This window comes from Homalodisca vitripennis, chromosome X, assembly GCF_021130785.1.
Source record: "Homalodisca vitripennis isolate AUS2020 chromosome X, UT_GWSS_2.1, whole genome shotgun sequence".
NCBI classification, from domain to species: Eukaryota; Metazoa; Arthropoda; class Insecta; order Hemiptera; family Cicadellidae; genus Homalodisca; species Homalodisca vitripennis.
The window spans coordinates 55,800,537-55,822,840 of NC_060215.1; the positions used below are offsets into that span (position 1 = coordinate 55,800,537).

At 32.7% G+C, this 22,304-nt stretch overlaps 1 protein-coding gene across 15 annotated transcripts in view; it reads right to left on the reverse strand.

Annotated features, from left to right (window-relative positions):
• Positions 1 to 22,304, reverse strand: part of LOC124369008 (proteoglycan 4) — a 218,418-nt gene that overhangs the window by 169,953 nt on the left and 26,161 nt on the right. For all 15 annotated transcript variants that reach the window (XM_046826629.1, XM_046826630.1, XM_046826625.1 and 12 more), the window contains exon 2: positions 5,510 to 5,603. In XM_046826629.1, the coding sequence (XP_046682585.1) occupies positions 5,510 to 5,603 (94 nt within the window). The remainder of the gene's footprint in view (positions 1 to 5,509; positions 5,604 to 22,304) is intronic.

The following is a 22,304-nucleotide window of genomic DNA, read 5'->3' on the forward strand; positions in this document are numbered from 1 at the left end:
ACCGAAATAACTAAGATTGTGCGTTCATTTACATGACTGTAGTAGTTGATTCAATATATTTGCTATAAAAACTTCATATTAAACTTCTATTTTATTTATACCGTTACTACAATTCATTATACTAATATGTATATTGAATGAGAAATACAATGAATAAACACGAAGAATTTGTACTTTTTCATTACGGTAACCGTCTGGCCGTTATTGATTCGACTTTGTGGAATTTCGGAACTGTATGCTACGTTAGATTCTTATGTACATAAATGTCCCCTTAATTTATTAAAACACACTTATAGAATCACAAAACCTATCTTAATCATAGGCCCTCATGTTGGGCTTATTGGCTCTCTTATTGGTAAACATTCTTTGGCTTACTTTGTATTAGGCCCATTAGTTGTAATACGAGTACATGATTGGCAAAATGACGCTTTAAATACTGAAAGTGTTGGACAATTTTGTGCTTTTGGCTGTATATCTAACACGTTTTCCAGTAGCTTATATCTCATGAAAATTCACAAAATCACGAGACCAATTTGTATTAATATTGTAGCAAATCTATATTATTCCAATACCGTCTGTTTATATTGTCCCTGTCGAAGTATAACATTACTTTTTACTAAAAGTAAACACATGTTAGGTTAGGTTGGGATCTTAAACTTAGATGAATGTAAATAAAAAAGGTGTTTCATTGAGTACAACTACAGAGCTCTTCCACTCATTCTTCGTATGAGTACTACTAAGCTTCAAAAGGCGATGAAAGGGATTATCTTTCTTTTGAAAGCATTTCGTCGGCGTTAATAAGATTACTTTCACAATCGTTCCTTTATACTTGGTATACTTCGTATCGTTCAAATACCAGATAACACACTAATATTATATTATAGTTTTTATTAAAGTGGAGTAGGAAATCTATGACTTTCTTAAAAAATTTGTATTTATATGTCTAAAGGTGCGTGAAATTTGTGAAGTTTAACTTGATACTAGACAAAACCTATAGTGGATTCTGCTTTGGGCTGAATATTTACCACAGCTTTTTTCGAAGCATTAGAACGTGAGATTATACCCCGTAACGTCATTTCGTAACACATTGCAAATTCCTCATATATTCTCCATCTTAAAGGAAAAGTCAGTGACATTGAATGTGGAAACCTGGCCCCCTTTAGGTGCATTATTTATTAACATATTCAACATACATTAAACATTAATTCGTTACCTAACAGTTCTGTGCTCTTACACAGTCAGATCTTAAATGTTCAGGAATAAAAGATTTCAATAGTATTTTTTTTAGATTTTTACCTCCACGATATAACAATAAAAATGTATGTATATATTAAACAATTAGGTATAATTAATTCGTCTTAATTTGAATAAGATACGTACTTAATTTTAAGTCGCTACCTCTTAAACCCATTTTTACGTACCTTTTGTAAAATGCATTTCAGTTTTTACACAATGCACAATATTAATTTACACTTAAATTAGCACGTATTTAATTATTTTCAGCCCTCTTCCACCTGGGTTTCACCCTCACCTGCTGGGCGAGATTGATATCATTAAAGCTCTTACTTTTTCTCCATAAATTATTTTTTATTTCGTTGTGGATTTAACAAGTGTTTAAATAAAGGAACTAACATCTAATCGGAATACCGAATATTCATAAAATCAGGTTCGAGTCCCGGCTGAGCGAGTTGCATGTACGAGATAAGCAATCGCAAAGGATGTTTCTAGTCTATGTTCTAAAACTTAAGGATATAGTCCCTTAATAGAAGTAAGAAATAAGATCCTACAAACATAGGTTCATAAATTGCTTTGTTTTCTGCCTGTTTGTGTTTCTTCTAAAAAGTTCATAACAACAACATTTTTCAAGTTACCGTGTTGTTAATTTGTCATGAATATATAACCCATTTTAAACAAAATTTCTGCTAAAAATTGAAAATAGTCATTTCACCAGCCTAAAAACGGCGGAAATGTGTAAACATTCTTTGCAAGAAGTCAAGAGATTCACTATTCGTTGTGATGTATAATTATGTAAATCAAATGCAATTTAAATGTTTGCGTGTAGCCAATTTGACATTTAGGAGTACATAGGATTTACGTTCTGTTAGATACAAAAAAGTCACTTACTAGCAAAATTCTTTTCCATTTCGACCCAAGGAATAATATGGTGAAAGTTTGGAACGCTGTTGGAAACATACTGTGTAATCTTCAACTCTTTATAGTTGGATAGCTTTTCCGACAAAAAAATAATACTCCTAAAAAAAAAAAATAATAATACGTTTTGGCCTAAATTATAAATTAAGAATCCTATGTGGTTCTGTCGGTTTTGGTTGCATTTATTCTTAATTTGAGAGTCACTTCTCTTCAGTCAAACTACTTCCCTGAAGACAGAAAAACTATTTAGATTTTCTGATAACGTTATGACAATTTAAACGTTTAAAATAGGACGTTTGGACAAGTTTGTAATGAGGCCAAGAAAAAGGCTGAAGATAGGAATGTGATTTTTTCACCAAATACACACACACACACACACACACACACACACACACACACACACACACACACACACACACACACACACACACACACACACACACACACACACACACACACACACACACACACACACACACACACACACACACACACACACACACACACACACACACACACACACATATATATATATATATATTTAATTAAACATAGTCTGTATAGTGTATATGTTTTTATGAAATATTATTTAAGACATTTGACACATTACATTAGTGAAAATGTGTGGTTTCATACAGTTATATTTCATATAAAAAATTTCACAACCTTATATTTTGTCGTTTTGAGTATGCCGGACAATCACAGAAGGGACAACCTCCTTGGGAACAGTTTCCAAAAGTACTAAGATAATTCCAAATACTGCTTTAAATATAAGTAATTTCGCACAGGGTGACAAAATATTTTTAATTTATCTTGTCTCAAGAAAACGTATACTAAAGAGAGGTGACCATAAATAATATAAAAGTTTTAGAAAACTAACCGAATTGAATGCTAATTTTATTTTCCTCCGAAGCTTTCTTAATTAAGGAGCGCATAGGTCCAAACCTTTTGTATGAAATGAATGAGTGTAAAACAAAGGTCAGTTTACCCTTGGAAAGTCATGAATAACTTGGAAAAGTTGGCTAGATAACTGTGGGCTGGGACAAAGATTATAAAGGTCTATTACTTTTCTTGAACTCCGAATCAATAATATTGGCCTCTTGCCTGACTGAATAGCTATTACTCTGTTCTCAAGATTATTGAGTTCCGAATGCTAACTATTAAAGCCAGATAGTCCCTGATAGTTTGTTCAAGTTGACTAAAATTGCACGGAGATGTCTTGAGGAGGTACGCTAAAATACCCTGGTCAAACCTCATTGGATCTAATAAAATCTGCCTCCAATAAACCATCTGTAAAACATCGTGCTAGGTTATCTCATCAGCAAAACATGCATTTGAAAAATTTGTAAAATTAGACTGACAGTAGCAACTGTAGCAATAAACCTGTCTGTCACAAAAAGATAATTCCCCAAACAATTGCTTCCTAGTGGGAAATAACGGTGTAATTGTTTCCGCGAAAAAGGAAATAAACAAAAATCACCATTACTTTTTCAATTGGTAATTAAAGGATATTTTTCTAAAATTATCGGAATGTAAATTTAAAATAAATAACCCCAACTTACCATTAATACTCTTAATTTAAATAATTTTAGTATTACTTTAATACTGAGTTTAAAAAATGTAGTAAATCTTATTAAAACAAAACTTTTCCGATTTTATTTATTTTAATGGACGAAACTGTAATTACAATTCCAGTCTTCTTTCTTCTCAATTCATTCAAATATTAAACTGTAGTCATTTATAAATTTTTATCTTGGCTGAAATGTTTCAAAATTGTATTTGCATATTTACACTATATGGCATTTTAATATTAATTGCAATAAAAACAATGAAAATATTTATTTGTGGAGTCACCTGGCAATGATACCTTTGGTTTCGAAAAACCTCATTAAAAATGAATTATATTGGAAAAATGATATTTTAATAGCATTTACTACATTTTAAAATTTTTCCAATTGCTTCAAGAGTATTCAATCAGTTAAAAAAAAGATAAGTCTCTGTTTAGTATTTACATACTTTCCCTATTCTTAATTATGAGTTTGCCAACATAAAAGTTACATTCAGTGTTAAGGTTTATTTAGAGCTAAAATAAAGTTTTGTCTGTCCCAATTATTGTGCTCAACGTTGTTTACTCAAGGTAAATGAGGTAAATGACAGTCATTAAACTGTGGTTTGCCGGAAGATATTCTTCCTCACATTTAACATTTTTCTGAAGAGTATTTACAAAAGGAGCGAAGTTTTGCTGTGGTCTGAGACTTTTTGTTTATTATCTATACAGTTTCTTGCAGTCTCATTACTCATTGTCTCTATAACCTGATATTCTTCATAATGCGCCATTAGGTTGTATAATAAGCAAGTGGGATCATAAACAATTTAACTACATTGATTTTTACAGTTTTTTCGGTGCTGATTTCAGAATATCTTCATATCAATCAAGTACACTGCTAAAAGATGCTTAAAATAGTAATTTAAATAATAATTATAAGCTTTTTACACATAGTCTGAATTGTAAATTAGTGATTAACATTCATGTTGTTAAACACAAGATAGCATTAATCAGCTAAATAAAAACACACAAAATGAATAGGCTTTCATTACAGAGTATTTACATACAGACAATTGTTATAAAGAAAAAAGACAATGCTGATGAAAAGCAACATTTTATTATTAAGAAACCGACAGAGCCCTCTTTAAAAATCGTGTCGTTGTCCGTCCGTCTGTGCATTAACTCTAGATAGAGAGGTCGTAGAGAGTTAGAACTTAGGTTCCTCTTAATCCATAGAAGAAACCTATATTATTTGGGAGTGATAATGTCAAAAGGCTGTCCGTCCATCTGTTCTTCCCGTCTGTGCGATAACTCATAAGATAAACACAGAGCCTTGAAACTTGGTACATATGATCTTCAATGGTACAAGGAAGAACCGTATTAAATTTTGGATCAAGTGGTCAAAGAGCGGTTAATCTTTCAGTATGTACGATAACTCTTGGTAAAAAAGGACGAACTCTGTTTGTTTTTTTGATTAAAAGGTAAAATGGGAGTCCGTCTGTGCGATATATCGACGTTTCTTAGATCTTTCGACACTCCTTTATATCAGCTTACTCATTATCAAACGGATTATCTTTGATTATTTTCCGCATGTTAAAAATGCATATCTTTATAATTGCACAAGCTCCATTTTATCACGTATATGTATGAAATAAGTGAAACCATCATGCGTTTATAATCTGATAGTTCTTATAATACTTTGCGTCCTCTCTACTGAAATGTATTGAATTTTGATAAATGACTGAGGTGAAGTTAGTTAAAATGCCCCTATATTGGCTTCTCAAGATGAGATAACATGTGAGGGTATCTTACCTTGGGGCTGGGACTGTGGAGGTTTGCGGATGATCTCTTGTCTGGGGCCTGTGTACTCATGCCAACGATAAGTGCTTCTGTACTCCGAGTGCAGCTGAAACAACACATCATCTTATTATTATTACCTGTTTGGATTGGTGACTTTTTAAATTTAAAAATAAAATACACATTTAATAGTGTAATACTTTGATTGCAACTTATTAAGGAGTGACATTTAGTAATTTATTTCGATTGCTTTGTAAATACTGGTTTGTACTAGTTATTAACAGTTGAATTCTCATTAGCAAGTTTTCAACTTGGTAACTAAACGTAAAATCAGGCAACTCTCAAATAGTGTAAGCCTTCTGTTAGTTACCTCTTATAAATTATATAAGCGCAATACTTGTGTTTAATTCTATTACAACAAATTTAGTAACTTAGTGTCAGTTAGTTTTAAAATTGTTTATGTCGTAACAACAGTAAATGTCTTCTGTGTAACATTTCATGAACCGTGACCTCTAACTATTGTGGTAACATTAATTTCTATCAATTACAATGTGTCAGATTAAAATTTTTTTTTAATTTTCAACAACGTTGTTAATGATATAAAGATTACGTTGTATATGAAGAAACTATCTCAACATAACTATGTGATAGAAATTGTTTTATTTACAATTATAAAACCTACAAAATTATGTCAGTTAGTTTTAACTTATTTTTTAATTGTATAAATTATCATTATATCCATGACCACATATTTTGTCATTAATCTGTTTGTAAAACATTATATTCTTATTTGAATAGAAAAATGTCCCCTCCCTCCATTCCGATCGTGTTATTAATTTCTTTTCCGTTATTTTTTAATAACATGATACCTACTCTTATAAAGTATTCGCCATTAACACTTTGGCTCGAATCATAAATAATAGATATTATTAAATATATGGCGTATAAGAGAATAGATTACAAGATTCTTACAGTCCGATGTATCCCCTGTATGAAGCTTGAATATGTTGTGTTGCCTAATAAATAAATTGTTGTTAAATAATTACAAATTTCCTACTTACTCGTTATTTTGCCTTAGTCTGCATTCCCGAAAGATTCGTTATCAGATACGTTTGATACATTACTATATGAACTTATACAAATATTTTTTAAATATATCATCTTCATGTACAATATATTCAAACTAAAAATATCAAGTTGATGCAGAAAATGTGTTAGGCCTATATAAAAAGTAGATATTTAAAATGTATATATATTTTCTAAAAATTAAGATCTTCCTATCAAATTTTTATTTGTACATTTAGAAAATCTTCATTTAGACAACATGTAATCCATATTTAATAAAAAAAATTGAACCTTACCATTGCTAAGGAAATTAGGCATGTTAAGAACTAATTTTAAAATTTGTAAAATTTGTAGGAGAGACAGGCATTTGTGATTTACCTGAAAATATTTGACTAATTGATTTATATCACCACTAATTCTAGCGAATGCAGTTTCGTTTAATAATTTTTTCCTTAGATTTTGCTACTTTCCTACGTTAAAAGGTAATACACAACCTAACAATATATTAGACTTTGTGTGTGTGTGTGTGTGTGTGTGTGTGTGTGTGTATTTATATTTAAAAACGTTTTCTATTTCTATATATAAAAAAGGACAGGGAGTTGGGTAGCAGACAATTTGAAAGCTTCGTATATACTATTTTGAATCTTTGAAGTTTTGTAGGGATAAAAATAGTCTATACTACCTACGTACGATATTAATCCGAAATTGCCTGAATTAAGTGTCTTACTTACACACATCAGGCAATAATTTCAAAAGTCATAGTAGTAGTAAAATTCAACTATAATTGTCCTATAAAAACATCCTGCAATACTTTAATTTTAATACTTGGCCGCAACTGTCCAATCTTCATACCTTACATTATTTTTAGCTAAGCATAAATGAGGACAAGGCCAAAAATATTCACTTCCTAGGATCGCTCTCTAAAAGGCGCAAAGCAGGTACCCCTGAGACAATGAAAAATCAATCGATTGGTTGTTGAGGAGAGATCGCCCTTGGTGGCCGCAGAGAGCTGCTTCTGTTTTGTTCCTGAGCACTTCAGAGATATTTATGATACTGTCCCATTTAAGAGAAAACTGAAATTCTGACTATGGCAGAGCTCATGTAATCGGTTTTAAGATTCCAAAATGCAGTTTTTGAGAGCTAAACTATTATATTTACTTGATAAATTATATTCAAATTTAATAAATGTTGTGAGTGCTTAGTATAGGTTCCACATATATCTCCAAACTCGTGTTTTTATTACGTTTAAGAAGTTAAATATTATATTATATTTGAAATATCGCTTTGAGTCATTCAGCGAAATATTCCTAGGTTCGAATGCCACAATATACATTGTTCTAGTATACCCCGGAGGCGTGTATGGAAACGTCTTATAACTATCTAGCTATAGAGAGAATTCTAAACTATTGCTTTATACGTACCCCAATAATGACTATTTAGTCATATTTTTACCATTTAAACACGAAATTACGTTTACAGATTTTCATCCGTGATGACCGTCGAGTTAGACGTGTATCCCAAAAATTTGTGTGGTGATAAATATTATCTGGGAATCATTCGGGAATTTTTAAATTTCTGCAACATTGAGTTTTATTTATTCGGTCTAAACCTCGACTATTCATTTCTAAAAACGCTAATTACTATCCATCAAAGAGTAACCAAGGCACTGAGTAACTAGAAGTTCCAAATAGGAGAAGATATGAACTCGTCGAAATCCTCTCTGGACATCAGCTGGGAAGGAAGTTGGGACCACAATACCGAACTTGCCAAGACCAACTCCAAAACAAGAGAATAACCAATCTGGGACGCCGGAGGCTAAAAGCTGTGGAACTTCTTTCTCAAACTCTCCTGAGCCGAGAGCTATCAGTCATCCATGATGAGATTTTTACATCTTAGCTCGACAACAGACTAGGAAACTTACAATGCAAAGTGAGTGATGCAAGCTGAAAATAACGTGGCGGAAGTCTTGAAATCCTGCTCTAAGTCGTTCAAACAATAATATTCTCACAAAGTAAATTAGTGTAAAGTCCATCCAAGGAAGTCTCGGCTGAAGTAGAGTTACAAACGACCTCTCACAGGTTGCTCGTCAATACTAGATTGTGTTATAATACTTCATCAGTGATCAAAATATTTTATATAATAAACTAATGACTTTTTAAATGGTTTCTTAAACAAGTTTGACCTGCAGTTTCAATTTACTCTATGGTATTCTTCAGACTGTTTGTATGACAACTAAAGGAGCTGTTACTTTATTGTGGAAAATCAAAACAAAGTTTTTGCTGATTTATTTATTAGTGTGTTACTCATTGCAGTTTGCCTATAATAGTACTTCGGTAGTGTTTTATAACGGAAAAAGTACTAAGAAGAGATGAAGTACTAAGAATTATGTATTAGCCAAAAAAGTACTAAGAGTGAGAGAAATAGATAATCATGTTCAGAAAGGTGGATAACAACAACTGTACCTACAGTGTGTTTTTTGTTCATTTGTAAAATAAATATTTTTAAACTTACTCTCTGTTTCTAAACTCACCTATTAAATAATGAAATAAGGCATAGCAAAAAGTATCAGAGTGCAAAACCAACCAAGACTGTAATATATCAATTCAAAAGAATTATTTTGATACTGCGATTATCCGAAAGTTTGGTTTTTTGTGTTTTTATATAAAAAATTAATATTTAAAAAAGAACTCCAAAATATAGGAGAGTGAGTTTTACTATATACTCTTGAATACATAGTGTACAATAATATGCATTTTCATAATTCTATAAATCATAAAAAATATACATATAAAAATGTATACAAACATTAAATTTTAAATACTTACTTGTTTAGTCCAAATTTAAACCTTAGAAAGTATATAGAATTTTAGAGGTTGACATTGCCTACAACATCGTTAAAAATCATGAGTTTATATTGTTTGGTCTCCGTGGAATATCAATTTTAAAATGTTGCTTTAAAAAGGTACATTTTAAAAGCAACAGTAATGTGTAGTTTTTGGGTAAACCCAAAAACACACATTTGTAATTATATTACACATAAACAAACACTAAATATTATTAAAAAGTATTCAGCTCTTGGTTTTATATAGACAATGTAAATAAATAAACAAAGCTTACATAAAAATTACCCTTCTAGCTGCAGAATGCCCTTAAATGGATGATATATAGCGCAACTGACGGATCACGCCGGAGGTAAATCACGACAAGTAAAAAATGTTTGACTAAATATGAAAAATATATGTCACAAAGTAAAGTCTAGAATTGTTATCACTATTACATGGGAATAATAAATTCGCAATAAATCATATACAGACGTGAAAAAAGTTTAGAGTTCATAGTGGAAAGACTTCACAGGTGGAAAGACCACGTAACTTCTCCTAATGGGTAGTTAAATTGTGCATGTACGAGTATTGTCTTAACAATCTTAGCTCTATCTGTTAACTACCAAGAACAAAAAACTGCGACATTTTGGTTCTTTTGAAAACCATAAAACCATGTACCTTTGAAAAGAAATTACTCATTTGGTTCCCAATATCAAAATCACAACAGGGTTAGAGAGGTCGACAAATAATATTGATCGCCTTATATTACAACGTGGCACGATGAAGTTACTAACCACCTCTAACCTGCCACCAAATATCGTTCATCTCTCCGTTCATAGAATTTTTAAAACATACTCTCGGAATTCACTTGGTCCTTCTACATGTCTTAAAATATTAACAAGTGGCTCATGCTATAAGATTCCTTTGCGATATGTAGAGATTCAGCGTGCTATCTGGGTCTTCTTTACTTGTACTTTATTTCCGAGAGCCACCTAAACACTGTGACATCGTTAACATCACAGCACTACTAGAACAGAGCGACTTCATTCGTCAGGGAGATCTTATGAAGAATCTTGATTGATATTGAATTGATGATGATAGGTCGAAAATCTCCCGATTGAACATAATTAATTAGTCCTTTAAAACAATCAAATTAGATGCCACCAGAGCTGCTAAGAACGAAGCAAAATAAATGAGCTAAGCAAGACACGAACTATACTCCACTCAAGCTCTTAGTATAGACCGTATAGTATCCACCACATACTTGCTCAGAAACATTAAAATGTTTTGTATGTTTTATCAGAATTCCAGTATTATAGTTCTATTGCTGCTAAAATGGTAATGAAAAGTGATAAGAAACGTGCTTTACGCTTGTCAGCACTTTATCAAATCAAGTTGATTATCAGCTTTTGAAGCAATTTTTTATAAACATCTAAAATTACAAATATATTTATGAAATTATTATATATATATATATATATATATATATATATATATATATATATATATATATATATATATATAAAATTACAAAATGAGCAACTTACATGGAAAGCTATTTTTAAAAGTATTTTAAATTCTTTAACTAGTAGTAGGGCGAAAGTATTAAAATGGTTAGGGTTAAATTTGACATGCTATGTAAGCATTTTTCGACGTCGAGGCTCTTTCGATACATGTCTAACAGAATTTTACGCTAATTTTATTATTGTGCACATTCTTTAAAACGAAAGCATTTGTAAAGCGGTTCATCTACTAGAAGAAAATAGTGTCTCCGTGGCCACCTGAGACAGCAGCAGGACTATCTTAGGAGAGGAAATTTAGAAATCTGTTAGTCCTGTTCAGCAGCATCTGGGGAACGAAGCAATAAGCTACCAGTTCGGATATAGGATACGTGTGTAGAATACTTCTTGTGTCGCGAGTAAATTAATGTTTACCACGTCGGCGAAATTAAGAGAGATTTGAAGGAGCCTCTCTCTCCAAAGTAATCACACTATTTCTGGCCACAACTTCTGGAAGTATGCGTCACATTTCTTAGAAATTTGCTTTCTAATTTTTTATCTTAAAAAAGAGGCATAAAGTTGCATCTGACTCTGTCAAGGACACTAATATATGAATTTAATTTGGAACATATCGTTCATAGAGTTTTCATGAGAAACGTGCGTTTTCACTTCATACGATGAACACGATGGTTGAAACTAACAAGCAAACGTGCACATGATAACACAGCTGGGATAACGTACATGCATGTCTAACCACGTAGTTGGATACAATGAAGCATGTACGTGACATCTTAGTCTAACACCAAGGCAACAACAGGGTAGTGATCAATATATATATATATATAGAATATATGTTAACATCAATTATAATAAACATATACCATCAATTATAAGGTTAGTAATATACGCAATGAACTTTATCCTAAATCATTATTTTCAGCATTAATTTTAAAATATTTAATATTCATTTTCTTTATAATGACCTTTACAAATTACAAATTAACAAAAATTAAAACTAATCGAACAAAACTAATTTAAATAGTGAAAACAGTGGCATTTGTAAGCAATTATTTTCATTAAATTTATTACATAGTAATAAAGTAAATTTAACTTTAAGATATATTTTTAATGTGTATACTATACAGACCACCTTCTTTTGTATAATATAGGTATCTGAACATGTGTACGACATCTCTTTGAATGGTCGTGGAAATAGAAGTTAGCGCTAGACAAACGAATAAACCACAGACACAAGGTATTCCAGATACAAATAACACTATTTTTCCTTCTATTGATCAAATTATAAGGACATATTGGACAGAGTGAAATTTCAATATACAGTAAATTAGTTCATGTAGAATACTGGGCCTTTAAATAAACGAACATACAATAATTCAATAATAACAAGCATTGCTTGTTCCATATAGTTATAAAATTGATTGTAAATGTAAAATGTACTAAACTTAAAATTCTAGGTAAAAATACTCTTAGAGAGTATTTCATTATTTGGTGTAATCAACATAATCTTCACCTAAGAAATCCAAACCTATGTTCATAAAAGTACCTCCAAATATACATAGAATAAATTATCTATTCATTGGATGTAAGAAAATACAGACGTACAATACACGTCACTTGATAACAATACGCTAGTTATCAAACAACCAAGTTAGGACAAACACCAACTCAACACGAGGTACTGGAAATAAATGGAGAATACGTACAGCAGTAAATTTCAATAATTTTGTATAAATTGACCGTTTAATGATTAATTAAAGACAGTCCCCCTACAAATACAAAATGCATGCGGACTTATGCGTAAAAATTATTCATTTTGCTATACAAAAATTAAAATGTGTATTCTCAAAAATCGTATTTTAATTCGGGTACAAATTACCAGGGAATAAATATTTTTAATGTCATGTAAAAATTTACAACTGCGTATGTACGAGTATACGACAATCCTTTAGAAATGTAGGGTACGAGATGCTTTGAAGGGCAATACGTAACATACACACACACACACATATATCTATATATATACCAACAGTTTTGACTTCAGTTTGAATAAACACAAACGTGTAATAAATACTTGAGTGAAGAAAAGTATATAAAAGCGATTTTGTGCACATAAGACAAAATCCCAAGTATCTCAAAGTCAATTTCGTGTTACAGCCCACGTGGTAAAATGGAAAACTGGAAAAAAGGTTGAATGCGTTCAATGGGCACACACAAGACGGACCAACTATGTGCTTTTCTAGAATATTGTCTTGGAATGTACTGATACGAAATGATTCAAAGTTCTTGAGTTAAATAGAATTATAATATCGACACACAGCCATGCGTTTAATGCGTTACTTTACATAGTGAGCAGCGCCTAATCTTACAATTTATTAAACAGGTGCTATCGCGTTTTTGTGAGGTTTAACTCACATTTGAAATTCAATGCATACCTCTATCAGTTTGTATATTGTTATTTATTTATACTCATACTTATTTATACTTCAATGCCCACCAGTATTTTAGTAAACTGAGTCTGGTACCCTTTTCCTGATTAAAGTACCCTTTTACTGGTATACGACTATCGCCTCTTTTCATTTCATCATCATGTCTGCTCTATTTCGCCAACCACTATTAGTACTATGTAGTTTCGCAGGAAGGTTGCTTACAAATAAATAACTGACTACTTTGGACGAGATCTCCTTTATGTCCTAGCACACCCTTTTATCATATCTACGTAACCATTATTTTTTTGAAACACCGTAAATCACTCTGGAAAACATCTATCTATAGGGTTCCAAACAAATGTATTAGAAAATTGCCATTGCAGGTCCAGGACATAATATTAATGTCGCCATATACTGCTCTCAGTGCAAAAGGTGAAGTATTTCAAAACGCTGAAGGTTTGGAATATCATTAACTGCTTTAAAAGTAACGTATGAACATGTCAACTGGAACAAATGAGGTTGGCAGATACACATAAAAAATATTACTTAAATGGGTAAGTAATATCCAAGATAGCCCAAACCATGGGATATTATGAAGAAGGTGACCTTAAGAAACATTAGACAATATTAGTGAGGATAGAGGCTTAAACAAACCATATACCCTGACCCACATACAAACAGCCAGGCCATGATAAAGGACAAGGACATTTGGTTAAAGAAGCATAGTATATATATATATATATATATATATGTATTTATATATATATATATATATATATATATATATATATATATATATATATATATATATATATAGGGAGATGAGGATAATTTAGAAGTTTGCCTATGTTTATACAGTTCACTATTTAAAAGTTACTTAAAGATTCTTTAAATTTTATAGAATGGTTTTGACAACAAGCATACGAAATATTGCTGGGGAGATGAGGGAAATTTAGAAATTTGCCGATGGTTGTACAGTTAACAATTTAAAAAGTTACTTAAAGTTTCGTTCAATTTTATTGTTTAGCGTTATAATGTGGCGTGATAACCTTCGTTTTTATTATAATTTAAACTTTTTTTGTTTTGGTGTAGTTTTTTGGAAAATTTCCTTATTCGCTTAGGTTAATAATATATTTGCAACGACACTGTAGTACTGTGGAGAGGAGAAGTCAGTAAATCCTGATTTGAGATGAACAGTACTTATTAAAAAATGTTCAGGTCAAGTAAGGATATGAACCTAAGCCCACCTTATTACTGACTCGAGGTCCAACATCTTTGAACTTTCAGCCAACGTCTCTCCAACCGGGTTCATTGTGAAGTTACTTGAGAAGTATTTAAAAATACAATAATTTACAATACATTACTGTTGTAGATGTACAATTAGTTGTATTAAAACTTTTTAAATGTTTCATGGCATAATTTATACATTTATGTTCATGTGAGACACATCGCCAAAAATTATTATAATTTTTCTTCCTTCTACCATATTACAATAAGCAGAAACACTGTTTAAACAGATTTCTTGTATTACTGTAATTTTTCCTTTTTTGCTCAATTTTATCGCTAAGCTCTAGTAACAGGATCGGCCAAGAGTCTCGCCTGCTACCCAGCTAATGATGTAATAACATCCCCACCCAATACACTTACTACGTAAACAGACTTTGGGTGATGAGATGGATGGGCGAAGGCGTTTTGTAATGGAATGTAAATATTGAAACTTCTAATTTTACTAACTTATAGAGATAACTTCTAAGTCCAACTTCTAATAGCTACACTGATTGACAGTGGAGCGTAGAGAAAATGGGCCAGCACTATATTAGATACATCGCACACAATATGTAAAACCAATTAAGCGAGTCAAGGATGGCCACTTCAGTACCTCACTAATTGCTTTTAATTTCTTTATAATCTAACCTTTTATTCACAAGCTCGAGTATGTTCCAAATTGCTTTTTAGAACTGCACTCTCTGACGAACAGAGAGAAGACGGTTTTATAGTGGTCAAAACAATAAGCCTAAACTGAAAAAAACGAGAGGTATTGTAATATTTTGTTATTGGCTTTCACAACATTATTGTGGTATATGTTCCTAACCCACTTATACAAACTAAATATTCAGAGAAACGTGATTCAGAGAATTCTTCCTTGTATGGTTTCTTTGGGGTTAATGCTCGTCAGAAACGGCAATCGGTTTTAGAGTTACCTAATTTTTCGAAGCAAGTCACTATAATCGGGAAAAAACAAATTTTAGTGTTGGGATAACATAAGGATGTATAATACAGGGTCATGATGTAGATGTATACTACAAAATATTTGTTCTTAACAACAATTAATGTATTTTCATTTATCCTATAGTCTTTAAGAAAACACACCTTCTTTTAGTCAAAATATGAAAACTTATCGTGTTTGGAATTTAAGAAACTTAAAAATCTTTAACTATGAACATGCTACGGCGTAGTAGGAATGAATTACGGTTGAGATTCTTTCACAGTTGAGATTCTGATTCTCTTGAGGATACTTCACAGCTACCTCTGGGATATACAACTGAAATATACAACCGGTAGACACAACCAATTGATGAAACCAATATCGCGTGAACAATCTGGGCGTGGAGTTGACACGAAGCTTCAATCTTCGGTGCCGAATTCTGGTGTGGCTTACAAGGCATTTGAATTACCTGTATCTCTTTGTATATATCAGTGGAATCGTGGTTCATATTTTGGCGTTGTCCAATAGCTATTGTCATGGATGCGGGTACTATTCCCGTCCATTTATTTATTTGCGGGAGGAATGAAGAAGAGGAAAAACGAGGCCCTTAAAGGCTCAGAGGCACACCCCAAGACGGCAACTGTCCCAAAGCCTAACTGTTATTTACCGGGATGCCGACCACCGGGTTTCCGGTAAACGGTTTGTTGTGTGCTGGCCACACAGTCCCGGCGATAAACACCAAATTGTCTCTCAGTTAACCTTTGAGTGTTGTTCGGAACGAATCATGCTATCCAAAGTGAAGTTAGTTTGTTGTTTAGAGGCTCTAAATGAATTACCAAAACAACGAAATAGGGTACATTGGGTTCATCCATTCAATGTAGATGCTAAAGCTGAAAAATGTTCCATAACGCTGGAATACCGTGGACACATTCTATAAATTTGTCTGTATCAAACATTATCGCAACTTTACACTACCCTCGACAGTAAAACACGATACACAAACCAGCAGCACACCACAACAGCTACACACCACTGACACACAGACTTGACTGGAATCGGGGACCCGGCGGCGGCCGGCACTGTGTGAGCACGCACGACAGATATCAAGTGTTTTGTATTGCCAACCCGATTTTCACCGGCTGCAGGGCTCCCGGTCGCCGGTAGCATGCTTGCCGGTCTGGACCGGCACGCTTTGTGCCGCACAGCACCGGCATTGTGTGTGCGCTCTTCAACAAAACTACATGTTCTCATCAATCCCGGCCGGGATGCCGATCACCGGCATCCCGGTAACCGGGACTGTGTGTCCCTAGCCTTAGGCAGAAACGATGGATATAGACCTTTCTAACAGACACAGTAATTCACGGGGGGTAGCAATTATCGAGCTTACTCATTGCAAGATGGGAATGTTTGGAAATTCTAATGCCCTCATGGTCTCTTGATTATGAAGACGCCAATCAAATCTTCTTTTGCAGTAGTGAGGGATTATAATTGGATTTAAGAAGATGTTGTGGAAAATTATTTCTCATCAATAGGCTTAGATCAGCATCTCTGATTACGTAGAAAGAATGCTTAAAATGAATAAATTGAAAGATATATTTGGGCCTTCTTTCCTTTGCCTTTATTTCGTATTGACAATCGAGAGGACTAAATTTATGTCAGTACAGATAAAAACTCGGGATGCATAAAGTATAACAATGAATAAAAACGTCACATTCGCTGTATCTGTAATAAATAAACAACAGACAATGTAAATCTAAACTAATACTAAATTCTGAAAGTAATTTAACAATTCCATAAAATATAAATAAATTACAGCATGCATTTTTATGTGAGAAGAATGAAAATAAATAGAAAAATAAATAAATCGTTTTTAAACAACAGGATCGTACATGCCCACCTAACAAAATGGTCCTATGTATGCGACTATTAGCCACGAATTCTGATCAGGAGCTAGACTGTACTGTACCAATGCACGTACAATATCGGTGTTACCCAGCCTGATAGGACAATGCCAGTAAGTATTTTAAGGAATTATATATTCACCCGTTTGTTGTAATAAAACCATTAGTCTCGAGAAGGACTGATACCTGAGTCGGTGGAATTTTTATTTAGTGAGAACCGGTTGGGGGTTGTAATGTCGTATTATGCATTACGGATAATAGCAGGAGACAACCACATCTAAAATTTAGGAAAGACGTGATGCTAGATGTCGAAGACGAGGTTAGGAGAAGAGGAACGTGGAGCAGGAAGGGTGCACAATAATTTGGATGTGTGGCAGGAGAACTGGACTAGGTGTGAAAAGAGAAGTGATACGTAAGACATTGCCAGATCTGAGAATGAAGTTGGGATTAATGATTTGTCTGGATCACAATATGATCTGACACAATCTCCTGTTTCCGACAGTAGATTAGAATTGTAACTGAAAATTAGCACGATTTGGTTCAGACATGTGGCGATGTGTGTGTTATGTGTACAAGGGACATTCATTACATGTTCTGGTCACGTGTTAATAGATTCTTAATTTGCTAAATTGGGAGGTTGAATGGAATGTGGGATAGATGGACTTATCCTGCTAGTTAATCTACGTAAAGAAGGTATTATTTTAGAAAAAATTAAGGTTATTTTTATAATATGCAATTAGAGTGCTTAGTTAAGTTCAGTGGAAATGTGATAAGAACTTTTTTAAATTTGTCTAACGATTAGGTTATTTCCAACAAGGTATGATAAAACGTGGATTTCAAGAAGGAATCACGACGGTACCAGGAACAGACAAGGAAGTACCAGAGTGAATTCATGATGTTTGCAATGTTGACGTTACGGCTAAGGTAGATTTGGTAAGTTCAGTATGCCAATAGTTGGTAAAAGAAACCGAACCAGAGGTAACCGCTGAGTGATCCTGTCCTTGCAAGTAGCGGGCCTTGCCTCAGCTCAGCTCTGAAAAGAACAAGTTCAGTGTGTTTGTTCAGTACAGTGACATTGTAGGTACTTGATCCAATCACCCTGGACCCCTATTTACACGTTTTACATGCTTTGGCGTACTTTTTCTGTTAAGCATCAATTTGGCGAGTTCATCACTACATACTAATTAGTTTTTCATTTTTGAGTATGCTTAACCTTACTGAAGTTTTTTGTCACCTTAATAAGATGTTAAATTCCCATTCTCGAAACATTATGTTATATTTATTTAACGCAAGAACAGTAAAAGTTGCAAACCTGTTATATATATTCATATCATCCATCGTCAGTACTATACGTTTAACAATTAAATTATTTATTGTTTTAAATATCATTAGTTATGAAAAGAGTTATTTCCAAATTAATTGGGACTTTTTTATTATTGAAATATGAACAGCTGGTTTTCAGCATATATGTTCAATTGTCAGCACTTAATTGCATTATTCCTGAAATTTCATTTGTGCGGTGAATAGCTTTTGTTTGGTCAGGCTACCCGTGTGTTAAATGGGTTATAGCTTTAACAGTATCGTTTGTTAAACCCTTATGAGAATGTAACAAAACAATTGCGGATAAAGTGTTAAACTAGTATTCAACCTCAAGCAGTACATCACTATTACTTTATAATAATAGGGTAAATTGTTACAATTTTGTGGTTATAAATGTAATTTTACTATATAAAACAAACGATGCTTTAAATCGTACCTGCAAGAAAGAGTGGTTTAAAAATTGCTTTGGACTAAGTAGTTATCTCCTAGTTGTAAAGTGAAAGAAAGTATATACCACCATGTTGAAGACACGCAATGATGGCGTGTCGACAGTTAATGATGGGCATAAATAACTACTCCCATTTAGAAATATGGAAGTGTGATTTCTCTTCCGTGTTATGAGCTATTTTTGTCACAATCGATGTTCATTCTAATGGGATATTCTATTGTGTTATGTAAATGTATCGGCATTATTTATTTAGATAAGGTAATAAATACAGAGAAATAAATGTATGTGTCTGCGGAATATACTGTACACATTATGTTATTCCAGTAAATAATAATAATAAACACACACACACACACACACACACACACACACACACACACACACATTTAGACGTTCTAGTGTTAAACTAGCGTGTGATAAATTTTTAAGTAAGGGCAATTCTCGAAGTTTTATTTTCCAAATTCAGTCAGCCTTACTACGATGGGCTAATCAATTTTCGTTTGGGTTTTTAGCCCTTTAATACAACCTTGCTAAATATATACAAGTTTAAACACTCCACGAGCATTTATAGACATTTAAAGTAGAACATTTTGCATATGTGTAATCAAACGCAAATGAATACGGCTGAAGATGAACATGTGAAATTTTACATTCAAGAATTATAACTCCAGGTATTAGCATGCTTTTTAATGAATGAACTATGGAAATTACATTTCTGTAATTAAATGTTATTTAAAAAAACTGTATTTTTCTTATAATCTTTTCTGAACGAAATTAGTCCGCTGTAAATAAATAAAATGTCACTCCCTCCAGTCAATTTTCTACATGTAAAACGTTCGTTTCCTTCTTATCAGCCGTTTTCTTTTGGATCTGATTATAAGGTACAATGAAAATCTGCTTCTTAACAATACAGCTCCAACACCAACAACGTATGATTGATATATATTATGAAATAAACTTGCATATCGAATCACAATATATTTCCTACAACTCTTCATAAACAATACGTTTCTTGTCTTCAGACATTTTATAGGTCTGTGACCACAATTTTGTTTAAAAAACATATTCTATACGGAAAACGGTATGAGGATATGCTATACAATAACCAAGTTATTAAACATTCTTAGCAGAGAATGTTTTATTTGTATTTTTTTACAATAAACAATGATATTTAGTACAACATTATAAAAAATTCCCTAACGATATTAGTGGTTTCAAAAATGTACCTGTTTGTAATAAATTACCAGTATAAAAAGGAAATTAATCGAGGAAATAAATTGGAGACCAACCGATCAGTCGAAATTAGGCCGCTTTGGTTGCCAAATTCTAAAACATAAAAAAAAAGAAAACCTATAATATTAAAAAGATTAGAGATTTGGTATAAACCAATGAGGAGTTAATGAATGGTTTTAAGAACTTCATCTAGAATGAAGCAATAATTAAAAAGGCACACTCCCGATTCCTCCTTTTTTCGGTCAGCCGTGACGATCGCCATTTATTACTGGTCTCTGGTCAGTTCTATGTGTTAGATCAGTGAGTGTAGACTTATCGTGGCCTGTAATCCGTCTTTCAGTTATAATTCGTGTTCTGTTATTATTAAGTACATGTTTTAGAGTTAGTCTACATGAAGTTGGTACACAACATGGTTGTTATGATTTCTAACTTATGCGTGTCACAACGCTCTGGTATGATTTGTTTATTTTAACCTAGTCTGTAGTTATGAGTTAGTTTAGTTATTTACCTGAGTAAGAGATCAGATTGCAGTTCTCTAAACGTAGTGTTACTGATTTTTTTTATCACTGAACAATGGCAACTGTCCGGAAACCCCTGTTTCCTTCTTAAATTACCTATTTATGAATAATTATAAATGCTCTGATAAAATTCAGAGTCATAATGCTTGGTTTTATTCTGTCACAATACAAGAATAAATATTCAGTGCCGGCGGAGACACTAAATCCTGAAAGTTTCTCGCGCCTGTACTTTGTCTCGAGTGAATATATTACTTCTTCCTTCAGTTTATATGAGAATATCTCTTGAACATCTGGAATACGCTACTATTTGTTGAAAACAAAATTAAAATACAGGTTTTAACTTTAATCAAATACAATATTCAACATCAGAGTAGACAGCACATATAACGTATGACTTATATATATTATGAAATAGAACTGCATTTCGAATCACTATGTCTATAGAATAAAACAATTTGTATGACGGTTGGAAAAGTTGGTTGGTAAACTTGACTTGGCTAGTCATTAAGTCTCTAGTGATTGTTGAGCCGCTTTCTGTTGAAGGATAGTTCACACTGTACGTTTATATAGGTATTTACTGGCAAACGTAAGTCCGCGAGAGTGAGGATATTCTCGGGAAATGAGAGGGTATTACACTTACCACTCACTCCCCAAGTCCGCCAGCCGATGAACACAACAGCTGTGCGGGTCGTGGGGAGGGAGGGGTTACAGTAAATCGATCAAACCGCAAGCAAGCCAAAGGTTTCCCTTCAATCGTTAGTCTTTAAAAATTATAAGTATTCCCTCTAAACCTGCATAGTGTCTGTTTAAAAGCGGCCAACATTTCAACAGAGTTGTACAACTTTACTTGTCATTCTAACATTCTAACAGTTTTGAGTTAAGGTTCTAGGTTTCGATAAATTTAAAATTCAAGGCAAAGTTTTACACTATTTTCTACCCTTACACAATAGCTTTGCTCATTGCGTAATATATATTTGCATATATGAATATGGTATGTATGTATTTATAAATGTGACATTAACACAATAAATGTCGCAGACTGTTCTTCGGCTAAGTTTTATATTTCAATTTCAAATATCTGCCTTGGTTTCAAAATGACTACCAAATCAACAATTCTAGTTTTAGGTACCAACTTTGTCTTTAAATATAATTCTGTCAAAATTAACGTCACATTATGACGAATTTAATTTACAAGAGTAGTATAACGTTCAAGCTATAGCCAAAAAGTGATAATCATCTGTTAATAGTTTAATGTACTCGTATTTGTTTTTTGAATAGCATGCCAGTTTATTAACTTGGGAGCTTCCAGCATGATAATGAAAACTGTCATGTGAAACCTGGTAAAAATTTT